This window comes from Chaetodon trifascialis, chromosome 11 (assembly GCF_039877785.1).
Source record: "Chaetodon trifascialis isolate fChaTrf1 chromosome 11, fChaTrf1.hap1, whole genome shotgun sequence".
In the NCBI taxonomy this organism is placed as follows: domain Eukaryota; kingdom Metazoa; phylum Chordata; class Actinopteri; order Chaetodontiformes; family Chaetodontidae; genus Chaetodon; species Chaetodon trifascialis.
This window is the reverse complement of record NC_092066.1, coordinates 13769017-13783837: the sequence shown is the minus strand read 5'-3', so window position 1 is coordinate 13783837 and position 14821 is coordinate 13769017. Positions and strand designations below refer to the sequence as shown.

The 14821-nt window shown below is 42.1% G+C and overlaps 1 protein-coding gene across 2 annotated transcripts in view; it reads right to left on the bottom strand.

The window, feature by feature from the left end:
- The window catches only part of gpc5c (glypican 5c), a 94172-nt gene that overhangs the window by 19735 nt on the left and 59616 nt on the right, over window positions 1–14821 (bottom strand). For both annotated transcript variants that reach the window (XM_070975195.1, XM_070975196.1), the window contains one exon: window positions 12129–12249. In XM_070975195.1, the coding sequence (XP_070831296.1) occupies window positions 12129–12249 (121 nt within the window). The remainder of the gene's footprint in view (window positions 1–12128; window positions 12250–14821) is intronic.

Here is a 14821-nt window from a genome sequence, read left to right as displayed (position 1 = left end):
GCCAACTAATTTGACCACCTGCTGGCTTTTCCTGCTGTCCACCATCATCAAGGTGGTCTTTGTTCCACCACGCCACGTATGACAAGAAACTCTCCTGACACAACAACAAATGATCCTTTGGAGTACGAGGCAAGGGAGTGGCATGAATACCTGATTTGCAGAACATGTGGAGGTACAGGGACGCACACAGTTGTTTATTTTGACCATCCTTTAGGTTGTGTATGCATACACACAGACACAGACACACACACACACACACACACACACACACACACACACACACACACGCATGCACGCACACTATTAAACATTCATGAGAAAGCTGACAAGATCAATCCTGGTACACAGCTGACCTTCCTATGGAAGAAACAACCACTAAAGACGTGTTGAGAGGTGGGTGGGAGGAATGGAGGTGGGGGTTGGGGTGTGTTGAGGGATGACTAATATCCTTGCCATTGACACTAGACTCTGACTCTGTCAATCAACACACCTGACAGCAAAAGTGACCTTTAAACAGTTGTCTCCTAAGCCCTCAGGACTCCCAAAAGAGACATTTTGTCAAAGCAGACATGCTTGTATACACTGCTTACAATGCAAAGCCAAATGTAAAGTATAATCCTGAAACAAGGCTGAACAAGAGTCTGAAGCCATGTTAGCAGGCCTGTGGGGGCGTGTGTAGGTGCTTTGAGCTAAATGTTAACATCTGCATGCTCAAAGTGATGATGTTAACATATGGATATTTAGCAGGTATAATGTTTACCTTGGGAGGCATCTTTGTATAGCGTCTTAGCATGCTACAATTCACATCTAAGGCTGATTGGAGTGTCAGTGGTTTTCCAAGTATTTGGTACTGGATGTAATAAAAAGCCTGGGGAACAATATGATTTGTACAGGAGTTCATGGGAACTCATTTGGTCACTGATGTGATATTTCACTCAAGTCATTTCTAGTTTGAAAGAGAATTACATAAAAGAGTAGATGCCCAGACAGTCAAGGCCGTAAACTGACAAGCAGATATAAAGAGGCAAGTAATGAGAGAGCTACACAAAGCTCAGCTGATGCTGACATATGAATTGTTCAATGTCAGCAGTTGTGAACATACTGGTTTTCTTTCTTGCTAGTCTTTCTTATCGGTAGCGACAAGGGAGAGTGGAAGAGGTTCCTGACGCTAGAAGGTACTTTTGATATTTGAAGTCATTACATCTGTCATGTATCCCATTTTTACTTAATGTGAATGCGCCCCCTCTCACTCAGGCCTGAGTGAGTGAAACAACTGCTGCATTGATATGAGACATCTACAACTATAGCACAAGGCTTCAGGAGAGTCGAGTGGGGCCCTTGAGTGGAAGCAGGTAAAGCATATCACTTATGCTTGCTGCAAAAGTGAAAGCCTCTGATAATAGTTGGGTGGCTCTGTTTTCACAGATGGACAGAGAGGTACAAGAGGATTACCTTGAAAAAATATGAACAATATTACATGCTGGTTACAGTTGTGCATTTTATGGTTATGACCTGGCTCACATTACAACCTGTTGACAGGATCTTGGTGTGTCCTGTACTTGTTTCATCTGTTTTGAGACTGCAATGTGATATGATGTGTTAGAAGAAGGAGAAACTTTGGTTAGGGGACTCATATATCATGCACTCTGTGGCAGTGGCAATTCTCATTACACCTTGAGGAAACTATTCTGTTGCTGTTATTTGTGTGCAATAAAGTACAGAATTTAAGTATACCCCAGATCCGGTGAGTCACGTCTGTTTTTATCTACGTTTTACATAAGTGTCCCAACTTTCTGGGAACTGGGGTTGTATCTATCCACTGCATGCATCAAAACATTTAAGCAGAAGTCTGCAAGGGAAAGACAATGGAAGACAGACAGCCAGAGAGAGAAAACGTCTTCCTAGATTGTGGACAGCCACCGTGATAAACCCATTAACCTTTTTTTTATGTAAAGCAACTGAATTAATTCAATGTGTATTCCATGAGTGTATAAGGAAATGCTCTGCTGAACAGCAGAGTGTTGTGTACCAACACCATCCAGATAACCATTTGGGTATTAAGCTAATAACCGTACCGTTCAGGGGACGTTTAACACAATGCTGCTTGGCCCAGCTGTCCTTAAAGCATGTTAATTAGGGAAGGAATCAATTAAGGCGCTGTCGCTATGGAAACCATAGTCGGGCCATTGTAGAATTGGTGGTTGGCTGCTGTCCAATGCAGTTTGTTGGTTTGTTTTGACTGTCAGGACTCCAAAACTGCCGGAGGTTTCTGTTATTTCTTTCTGATGAAATTTCAATTCAGCTCTGGTAATACGCAGGGAACTTAATTGTGGTTTTCAAACAACATGGTGAAGAAGCAAATTTCCAATTTGTCCTTGAGCAAAAGGAAGAGAGATATAAAATATTCCTATATGAGTTCTTAAGGACTGTTGAATGCATAATATGCAGTGAATACTCTCTTGCTCTCACTCTCTCCCTCTATCTGTTTTCTGATGCTGAAAATACTGCTGCACTGAGGACCAGCTCTGGGTCTCAATGAGTGTCTTAAGCAGTTTCTCAAATTGGCTTTTTTCCCTCCTGGTTTTCTGTCTTTTTTCGACTACAAGCAGTCACCACTTCAGAGAAGCCACACGTGTTGTATGCTAAGCTGTGTAAGTTAATTTCAAATGCAAAAAAAATTATGCAACTACGAAAACAATACTTTCTAGCATGAAATGACTTAGAGGAACCACAGATGAACAACATAGTAAGTTTAACAAAACAAAAGATGGTCTATTTATGTCATCAAAAACAACAGCAACCTCTCAAAGGCTTGTCCTCCTGATCTGTCACACTGTACCGTATGGTAAATGTGAACAAGTGGGCAGAATATTTCAATAGCAGCAGCTTTTATGTAACGTACAAGGCAGAAACTGAACCCTAGAGGGACAGATGTCTTTGTTCTCACATGGCTCGGCCTTCTCTCTATGACATGTAAAATATCACTGTGCTGTTGGATTAGAATTAGCTGTTGCAAAACAGCCTATTAATAGTGAGTACAGGCTTCTAAATAATAGAAGAAAAACAGAAACCAAAAAAATAAGGCTGTTAAAGGCAAGTTAAAATTTATAGTTATATAGCTATTTTCCTATTTTTTATTAAACCGGTCAGAACTTAACTGAATTGAAAGGTGACTTACTGCAATTGTTCCTTAAAATATGATGCTCATAAGCAAACTGTTGATCTGTGCCTGTCTGAGCGACTTCCTCCAAAATGAATTTCAGTGTGTCAACTTCTGGCTGACAAATGTGTGTATCAGCTTCTTTTATGATGAAACAGGTAAAGATGGACACTGCAGTACAACCATGGTTCTAAAAAAGTTGGGACACTTAATAAAATAAAATAGAATGCAATGAAGGATGGCCTTTTCACACCCAACCATGATACTATCACCTGTTACCAATGAACCCGTTCACCTGTGGAATGTTCCAAACAGGTGTTTTTCCGCAAATTTTGCTGCTCCTGTCCCAACTTGTTTGAAACGTGCTGCAGGCATCAAACTCAGAATAAGCACATATTTACAAAACTTTATGAAGTGGATGCCATTTTCTATTCTGCTTTAACAACCACTAACAATACGAGCACTGGATCAAGCAAAATGAGACGGATGTGAAAGTGGAAGAATTAGTTCAAGTGTTGAAACTTCAGATCTGGCGAAGGTTTGCCATTGCAAGCGCCAAGTAAAACAAACAGGCGATGACAGACAGAAAGTAAGACTGATAGACACAAACAGGGAAAGGACAGACAGGTACAAAGTGTTCCGATGGTAAGCCTGAACTTGTAGTTGTGCAAGCAGGTGAGGGGGCTGATGGTGGACGGGTTGAAAAAAAGAAAGACAAAAAAAATGCCAGCCTTTATACATAAGGCTTGCCTTGAAATTACCCTGGCATCCGAAGACAAATCAGGCATTCCCATAAGGCTTTGAATAAAATCCCAAATCATGAAATATTTTCTAGTTCTCCTCTCACCCTGCCAACTCATTCTCTTCTCTCTTTCTTTTCAAAAGCATTCTTCAGTCAGAGGATGATGGGGCATGTTTGAGAGCATCAAGGGCTGAATTCCTGCATGTATTTGACTGCATCCTAGTCACACTAAAATCTGTCCTGCCAGGAGTAACCAATCACCTTCTGAAGGAGTTTGGCAGAAATACGAGGCTGAAAGAGCGAGTGTGAGTGTGTGTGTGTGTGTGTGTGTGTGTGTGTGTGTGTGTGTGTGTGTGTGTGTGTGTGTGTGTGTGTGTGTGTGTGTGTGTGTGTGTGTGTGTGTGTGGAGATGGAGCTTAACCAGGAGGCCACTGTGGATACATGTTCCATTTTAATGTGAAAACAGAAAATCTGATTATGAAATGTAAAAATGTGAAATGTGCTAACGGGGATGGGATATGAACACTGCAACTGTCGCAGGAGTTGTGTAAGCGTGCACAAGTCTGCGTGTGCCATATGTGGGATACTGCTGTCAAGCTGCTGAACTAGAACCATAAGTCATAACCTTTGTGTGCCCACATCTAGACATGTGCTCTTTTTCCCCCTGACAATTTGAAACAGTATCGCCTAATTGAGGGCAGCCATGGCAAAACTGCATATGTGGACAGAGAAAACAGAAGGGAAGGAAAACCTGGAGGAACGCGAAGGAAAAAGTGACAGCGGTAATCTCGAAAAGACTGCCCGAGTCCTCCCAACTTTTAAATTAAAATTCCCTCCATTCTCCGACATACTTTACAGGCTCATAATGCTTTTATGAACATCAGCTGAGAGACAGAATAAGAACACATTATGTATGTGTGCCTGTGTGCCTGTGTGTGTGTGTGTGTGTGTGTGTGTGTGTGTGTGTGTGTGTGTGTGTATGTCCCTGGCTTAAGATGAAATAGCTGCAATTCTCTCTCACACAAAGTATATTTCCCATGTATGAGTTTGACAGGGAGAGAAAGAAAGTAACAGACAGAGATGGAGCCTTCTAGGTGGAGTGACAGGCTGCAAACAAACATAACTACTGATGCACTGCTCAGCCATTCATGACTGCTGATTCTGGAGGAGATATGATGTATTGTTTTTATGGATTAATGGCGCCTGTTATGGCCAACTGGTTTCCAGACAGATCTCAACAGAGAACCTTTGACTGGCAGAGTAAGCAGGTTCTGGGCTGGACAGCAACGGTAGCTGTTACGAGTCTGGACATCAGTAAAAGCTTGCACTGCCATTCACAACATGGAAAATGAAACTGTTTCAAAAGCGAATTTAAAAATCAAAGGCGCAACGACGTAGCGAGCCAAGTGCTTGTCTGTTGTTGTCCTTTTCCATGGTTAAAGATGAGGCCAATGAAAACCCCTTATCCTCGGCTGACGGCCAGATCTTTTGCCTTGTTGACTTTTAGATGTGAAATTCATATCACAATGAAGACTACGAAAAGCTTCATTCTCAATAGACTGCTGACCAGTAGACTTGTGACTTCATCCAGCTATACCCTACCAAGGCAACATATCAGCCAAGGCGAAAAATAACTTGGAGCAACATTACACAATGGACGTGTGAGTTTGGTTGCAATTACAAACTGCAGGTTGAACATTGTTTACAGTGGCTGACTATTTATTTAGGCAGAAATGTTCCTGGATAAATACTGAAAGTTTTGTCTTGAGACAAGGAATGCAGGAAAACTCCACGTCTCAGGAGCTGAGGATGAAAACAATTTCTTTTTTCTAAGTGGCCACATGATCAGGTCGAACTTTTCCACCAAATTTCATGCAATCGCCTGTACTTTTGAAAAATAAACAAGTAAATTTCCCAAGAGGTCTGAGTAATACTTTGAACATTTTTTTAAACAATGGCAGTCACACACCCCTGCACTGCAAGCTAGTACAAGCTGATTCTGTTGCAAACCGTTAGTGACACTTTATTGGCCATGACCTCATGTAACCCTCATGAGTCAATCACAACAACACGCTGTGGCGTTGGGCCGTCACGCCCTGCTCCTGTCAGGCACTGACTGAGGCAGACTGTGAGAGTGTAATGTATGTACGAATGAATAAACTTGGCTTCTGTCGGGCGAGTGATGGAGATGTTGTTAAAAAATGTATGACAATTTGAGTGACATCAGTGATTTTCTGAGAGCATGTTCCAGCAGCTACCTGGCTGATGAAAAGTCTGTTGTGTGAGATTTGAGGGTCAACAGACAGTAAAGCCTGCTGGGAAGCAGAGGCCTTCCAGAATTCAAGCTGGGCTACAGAAGTCTTTATAAAAGGCAGCAGTACAAAAGGCTGATACAGTACAACTCCAGGTCAGTCCAGTGAAAGCCCTTCATTATAGTCATCATCAACCCACATACCGAATTAATCAATGCAGATTCAACAGTACATAAAACTTTAATAAAGTGTATGTGAGACAGAGAGCAGGCAGAACAGGATAGGATCCTACTTTTTCTTAGGCTACCAATCTATCCAGAGCTGGACTGGACAAAAAATGATTTTTAGTGATACAGTATATCACTGATCTTTGCATACAACTGTATTTATTTGATGCAAAGGTGAAGGTTAGGGACTTAGAGCGTGTACAATGTTGCTGCTTAACTGCAGAATAAAAAGAAATTTTAGCTCCTGACAAGAGAAGAGCTTTATCCAATATTCATATTTATCTGATGCACAAATCCTTCTCAAGAATTGAACTGAACTTGAATTGAGTTGAATCAAATCAAACTGAATTGCACTGGGACTGGGAATCAAAACTAAATCAAATCAGGAAATCAGTGCCAATATACAGACCTAATTGAGGTTATTTTTGCAGACCAAATGGAAAATTTTCACTTGAAAAAAACTAAACTAAAACCCCCCAAATATTTACTGAATACGCGGAGCCACGGGAGCCTGTAATCCTTGTTGCAGATAACCTTTGGAACATGGAGTTTTGACTTTTAGCAAATGCACACCATATCACATTGAACATGGGGATTTTCCTAACTATGTGCCAGAACCAGAAACAGGTCACATATTTTCTCCATATGACAAGAATCACTGTCTTCATGGATCGGAAACCCACAAGGAGAGTAAACATGATCCAATGTGGAAAAACAGTCACAGTTCACCGGATTTTTCTGCGCTTTGCATCTAACTATGATGATTAAAAAAAAAAAAAAAATGTCATGCTTAAATTAGAGTTTTGGTTCATGAAGTTTGGTTGCCAGGCTAACAGAGAGCCGTGGGCAGTGAGACTTGTTGCTGTGTCGTTGCCACAGCAGCAGCAAAGAGCAGCAGAGCTCCTGTGAAGGCCAGCTCCATCATCTTCTTCAAGTGGAAAGAATCTGTCCCCTCCCTGTGACGCGCTGCCAGCTCAGCCCCGGCTCTTTTTTCATCCCTGGACTCTACTTACTCTTTAAACCTCAAACCCTTTCCGACTCCTACAGGCATTGCTAAAATGCCAGGCTATATGCTTTTTAGGAGTTTGCAGGAATCACGTTATTGTTTATTTTTACGGTCTTCTGACTAGCATTCAGACAGAGCACAGGTTAACTCTAACTCCCCGTAGTAGCTGAACAGATCTGAGGATCGACTGGATCCACAGAGTGGAAGTGCTGAGCATATGCTAAACACAAGTAAGGCCTCTCTGATGTGGAACCTCGCCGGGCCACTGGCCAGACCAGACAGCAAAGCAGTAGTCTGTCTCATCAATCACACATTCAACTGGCCTGTCTGTACCGGATTCTTATGGTGGAGTTTTTCCAAGTCTCCATCCACCGCAGCTTTTACCATTTCTAAAGATGCTGTCTGTGTTTGAGCGTGTGTCTGTGTGCCCGGGAAGAAAATTAAGGCAGAAATATAGCATGAGAATGAGCGTCTGGGAGTTTTTTCCCCCCGTGCTCCATGCTGCCACTGACTGCATTTACCATAGTGCAAATTGACAAACTGACAAATGATCTGGCCTCTGTACTCAGATGGAAACAGATAGACCATTGTGAAAAGGATCCCCACCCAAAAACAGCTGGAGCGATGGCTGGGAATCAAAAATCCACTTTGAAACATTTATTGTTCACATTAGCAATATTTACAGGCAGAGAGGAAGAGAGCGAGGAAGAGGATAGTCAGAGGAGACACACGGGGGAGGCCCATAACTTGGCCTACCCACTAAATGGACCATTTTATAGGAGGTCAAGAGATTTAGGCTTTTCCTAAGTGTATTTGTGTGTTATTTACAGCTTTTTACGCATTGGATTGTACATGTACATTTTTATGGGAGCTTGCAACTGTGCACAAATCTTCTGCCCTCTTCCACCTTGCAAACCACAGCTTGTGTATGTGTGCGAATCAAAAATGTGCAGTGTGTGTGCTGCATGTGCAAGCTCAACCCCAACACACGCGCTCATTTTGAATGCGGCTCTGAGTGCTTTAAGAGGAGAATGCCATGGGTAGATGAGGGGTCAGAGTCTGTGATACATCAGAGGCGGTTTCCCAATCCTCTTAGTGCCACAGTGCTCTGGGTCTAACTACTCTCCAGTAGGTAAAAATATACACATCTTAACCCCACTAATCCCGGAAATGGAGGTTATTCAAATTTGGAAAAGCTCAGATTAGGGATTCATTGAAATACCTGCAATACCTTCTAAACAGAAAAAGAGAATATCCATGCAATTTAAAATCAGCTCACTGTTTTTTTTTTTCCCCCACCAAAATAACAACCCGAACTACCTCCGAGGATGAAAGAAGACAAACACGTAGATATCTAATTGTACTTCTAGCACTGACACAAAATTCAAATCTTAACCCCAAGTAGATCATCTGTTTCGCTATTCACCACTTCAAAGCGCTGACTTCTCAGAAATGTCCTCGTGGCGAATGTCTGAAGCTCAAAGTGGTTTTCGCAAAGATAAAAGTACAGAACACACACACACACACACACACACACACGCACGCATGCACGAAGGACCAAATAATAACTGTGGAGACATTAGTTTGATTATATCTACATGTAGCACACGGGAGACATCTCAGCAAATGCATTATTTAACAGCTGAGCTTTTTCTTCCTGTCAAGGTTGGCTTTTTCATACTCAGCGAGGGGATGCCATACTTTGAAACTGTCCTGCTGTTTAATAACAACAGATCAGATGTTTTAAGGAATATATTTATTTAAAGATGCAATCAGTCGTTTTTTACTGGCTCTCTCCACCTACGAGGCACAACCTATCAGCAGGGGCTTGCAGGTGTTGCTGATCAATGCCAAGCACTTTGCTGTTGCCTTGATGGCAGCTAAGATTGTAAGTGTTCTAAATAGAGTCGGGTTGGTTTGTGGATTAGCTGGGAATGTTCCATACTCCAAGCCCCCCTGAGCCTCCTAATGTGAGCAGAGCACTGGGTTTTACTTCTCAAAAGTCTATGAGAAGAGTGGCTTTGTAACACAGAGGAACTCTGGAACAGTTTGGTGCCTTAAAACGTAGACTCGCCGACCTCCCTCTGTCATCCCACAACTTTAAAATGTAGGGGGAATTCTTTTCAGGTTCACAAAGCCAAAAACGATCTCTTTCACTTTTCCGCACAGGATCCACATGGTGATTGCTTATCACTATAGCTCTGTCATCCAGTTATCTGACCTTGCACTGGGCCTTGAGACCAACATGCAGTAACCACCAGCATCAAGACGCCATCCACAATCTGAGTTCTGATAGTCATGTTGTTATACTACTGACCCGTAGTGGAGCTTATATCCACAATCACCGAGCTAACTCACTGGAGCCCACAAAAACAATTCTAAACTGTATGGATCAACAAAGCTTTAAATCTGTAAACTACTCCCTCCTGACTGAACTGCAATTAACTTTACAGCCTAAAAGGCACCGAGGGTGTCCAGTAAAGTTTGCAGTTTGGACAGAGATCCAGATGGGCTTGCCAGAATCAATCTGAAAAGGAACTTGTTTTGTGAACTGACTTGCCCACCTGGAAGATTTTTTTTAGAATGGCCCTGTCTCCAAACATCTGTTGAGGGCTCTGTAGCAAGGATAAAGGGAGCCAGGAACAAATGTTTGCTCGAAAAGTAGACAACAAGACAGGCGACATCATTATGCTGATATTTCGGACATTTCTTACAGGGACGTAATTACCTCCAATTTTAAGAAGGTTTAAATGACAATTAAGGACAGAGAGAGAGAGAGAGAGAGAGAGAGAGAGAGAGAGAGAGAGAGAGAGAGAGAGAGAGAGAGAGAGAGAGACTCAACTTAAATCAAGCCAAAAACCTGAATCAGTGATACAAATATCAGTATACTCCCTGATTTTGTTTAAGTGCCATATGCATCCTCCTCTCACAGTTCAAAGCTGACTGTAAGAACTTGAACTGAACAATGAGGTGGGAAGACATTTGGGGGCGCAACAGTAAAATTAGGGAGCATGCCTTTAAGCTTGTCAGAGGCCTTTGGAGCATGAAATGGTATTAGCCTCTAATGGCTGCTGGCAGAGGATGTAATTCTGAACAAAACCACTTTGATCTACATGAATCAGTCTGGATAGTGACCAGGTTTGGTGGCTGTCATAGGTGAGTGTCAGTTGAACGAGATCTTAAGTAGGGGTGATTCTTAGATGCATGGTGATTCGATTGGATGCTGAAACTTGGCTGAGCATGAGCAAAGATATTGGATTTAATATGTTTTAAAAGAAGGAAGTAGTCACACAGTGAGAAAAAAATATATAAGCGACTCCCAGCCCTGATTTTAAGTAAATGTTTTGCAATGTCCAATGGTTTTTAAGAGTTCACTGTATGCATACTGCTACTATGTAAAGCTGTGTGTGTGTGTGTGTGTGTGTGTGTGTGTGTGTGTGTGTGTGTGTGTGTGTGTGTGTGTGTGTGTGTGTGCATGTAGGTATGAGCACACGTCAGAAAACACATTTCTGTCCTGTCCTCGTTCAACTGTTCTGGATGCACCTTGGAAAGCCTGACACATTATGCAGTTTAACACTCTGTGATCCTTTGCTCTTATCTGGCACAAACACAAAGCTCAGCCAAGCTCTGCCACCTGGTCCAGATTCAAGGTAGGCTTTTCAGCCCTGTAAATGTCAACAGGACACCCGCTCAACTCGGCACAGTTACCATGACAACGGGACACTTGACAGCCACCGTACACAATAGGATGTTGTGGTGTGACAGAGATGATCTTGAGCTGTCAGCGGCTGACAGGTGGACAGACGGACTGGGAAATATATGTGAGATGTGAGATGCACGTGGAGGGAGACAGAAAATAAATGTACAGATGAGAGGCTTGAGAGAGATGAGATTCAGAGGATGTGTGCAGATAACGATACAGAAATGATCATACATAGAGACATATTAGAAAAGTTTTTTAGGCGCGTAAGAAAGAAGCTTCATCAATCAAATAGATGCCAAAAAGGTACAAGGAGGGGAAAAAAGAGGGATACAGAGAAAGTGAGAGATGGCTGGTGTACTATCTGTGGGCATAATTTCCAGGGCAACAAAAGGGCAGGCAGGCAGAGGGGAACCGAATCCTGGTCTGTTTGTCTCCTCAAATGGCCGCTAGGGACTGTGTGAAATAGCCCCTTTCTTCTTGGCCCTTTTCAGCACTAAACCCCATCTACATGACAAACAGTGTCACTTTGAAGCCGCTTGTGTCATCTCTGCCTTTCTGTCAGTCATTCCTGACCTTTTGCTCCCTGCTCTCATCTTTCTTTTTTTCTTTCCACAGTAATTCACTTTTTTTCTTCTTCTTTTTTGTCACCGCTTCCCTTTTCACCCTCTATCCTTTTCATTTCTCTTTGATATCTGCCACTGCGCTCAAAACAAGTCTTTGGATCTGAGGAAAATGGCAAGGACATTTCTAGATTTCTGGCTAAGCGTGACCTTGTTTGAGGCGTACTAATTAGACAAAAGCCCTAACAATTAAAAATTTATGTTGTTGGTTTCATAACACTTCAGCTGACTGATAGCTTTTGACCTGTTTGAGTCTAGTGACATGTTTAACACTGGAAACAACTGTTCTTATACAAATATAGACACAGATGATTCAGTGACACCCTGAAGCCAGTCTCTATGTTTTCTACATGCTGAAACACAGACACATATGTGTATACGCTTGTTTGTGTGTACAACAGAACATGCGTCATCCTACCTGGTTGAAACGCTCCAACCTCTCCTTGACCTCAGCCAGTGTGGGATTCGGGGTGCGAACTTTGACCTCTGGGTTTTGCCTCTGAGCGTGCAGACCATTTCCTACAACTCTGCCAGAATAGCTGTGAGAGAAAGAAATAGGGAGTCAGATGAAAAAAACGGGAACATTGAAAGAAGTGGCTGCTTGACAAAATGCCTGATGTGCTTAGCTTTCTTCTCATTGTTAAGTGCATGTACTGTATTTGTTATTGCAGGTTTCTTGATTGCTGATCTTTTATTGTGGCATGTAACAATGTGTACTTATACTACATCAAGGACCACAATGAAAATAAATCTTGGACTTTACTGAGTTGTGCTTGAAAAATGAGAGATGTAATGTAGCTTCTACTGTCAAATAAACTAAAAACAAAACAGTAATATCATCATAGTCCATGTAGTCCATCAATGTCTGTTTGAAGTCTGCCAGCTGTACCACAGCACTTCTTCAACATAAACTAAAAACCATTAGGGCCTCATTTGTCTAAATAAAAAACACAGACTCCAATACTCAAATATTTTTGCATTAACATTGAGTCGAATGAATGAAATGTGGCGGAAAAAAACGCTTCATGTTATGTTCTTCCGTGATTTTAAATGAAAATATGACCGAGCGCAGCCTTGTAAAAATGAAATTGAAAGACATGGTGAGCTGAACCCTTTAATCCCTGGCATGCTCCGTGGGCCTGCAGCTCGGCGGGGATTATAGCTGTTGGTTTTGTTGGAGCGGATGTCAGGAAGGCTAACATTCCTAGTAACTGCCTGATGTGGAGGGGGAAGTGTTTTAATTGTGTGTTACAGACACACAAATTGTTTTGGCATACATAAGCAACAATAATGACAACACCAAACTACAGTTAAGGCCTTGGAATGAACTGATTTAACATTTCAGTGTTTAATGATTCAAATGTTTGAACTATGGGATGGATCACACTGCTGTTATTGGTTTGTTTCTATTTATTTGTCATTTTGTATTATTCTCTATTCTATTCTCTCCATTAAAATCACTGAAAAGTACTACCGTTTATTAACAATTGGCAAGTAGCAACTAGCAACAGGAGTCATTTCACCGAACCAAACTCATGAGATACTTAAGACTAATTGGCCAGTAGCTAATTTGCTTACACTGCAAGCAAATTCACTCATTATCGCAACCAGTATGTTTGCAGTGACAACTTGTAACTGACAGCACAGTGATTAGCGAGTAAAAACATCTTAGAGGCTACTTGCCCTTGATGTTTGGGAAAAGATAAAACAACAGCCTGACATAGAGAAGTGCTGACACACTGCACCCTTTAGAAGTTCATCAGAGAAAGTGAAAGTCTGTTCAAATCCATTAATATTACAGAGAGGCTGCTCATGTTTAAACTTACTTACTCACCCTCTCTCATCAACCAACATCTTAACAGCTAAAGTACACACACATGACTCATCCGCCTCGTACTCCAGGCTCATCCCAAATATGCAGGTTCCCCACCTGTTCCTCAGGTTAAACACTGACAAAGCCTTAACATGTGAGCAGGTACGCAGACTTTGAAAGCTCTTACACATATAAAGTTTGACTTTTTTGCCTCCACATTCTTTCTACTTTTATCCCAATTAATTTCAGAATTCTCTGTTGGTGCTAACCCTCCATGCATAGGGGATTTAACTGCATAACTGAGTAATGACATGTACTGGCATCAAATCAATTGATGCTTCCACGGGCGGTACAAGGCTAATAAAGTCATTATGGATTGTATACACGGACGTGTTTATGGGTATGTGGTCATGCATGCGCACACTTGCACATGTTCATGTAAATATGAGTGGAGGCAATCATAAAAGTGCTGAACTTGAGAATCTCTGGGCCTGTGATCTAAGCAATGTCCCGATAAGGTCTGTGCTCCTTCGGCTTGCTGAAGCAGCGTTTTGCGGTTCGGGCCCATAAAAATGCAAAAATTTCTTGCTCTGCCGCTACACATTATTTTACACCCCCTTCTTGTTTATTTCCTCTTCCTGCCTCAACTGCTTGTTTCACTTTTGGGTATTTGCAAAGTGGACCCCCCCCCCCCCCCCCACTAATCCCTCCCCCAGCTTCAGACACACACAAACCACTGTCTGCTTTGACAACAACTGAAGCTCTTAATTGCCAGCGACTCTGAATCTTCTCTTGTCAAGATGGAAACAATCGATAGCTTTTGGACTTTCAACTTCCCCCTCTGACATAAATGATAAATTGAAGAATCAAACAGCTCCCTAAGCAGTGGTTGAAAGTGGGGGTCTGTTTGTCAGGGAGCGTATGCGTGTCTGGCTCCAGGCTTGGCTTGGGATAACAGTGTTGGCGTGGAAATGAGCTCATCAGATGGGATGCTAATGAAAGGGAAGTGTCAGGGTGAGTTTGGCAGTGAGCTAGGCCTGGAACATTTCATTGCAGGGTATGTTTGATATTATTTAGGGGATGTGACAACTGACACAGCAGGACATCCCAGAGCTGATTACCTGATAGACAGACAATTAATTTCTGGACGGATCTGAGGCAGACATCAGATGTTATGATAAGATTCCTGCCAAAGGTGATAATATAGTGTTTGAAAGTAGTTCTCACTGTAGCCTTTTGTCCCAATGAATCAAAGTGTGACTGTGGACCGCAGCACCCGAATGATATTTCTCTCTTTT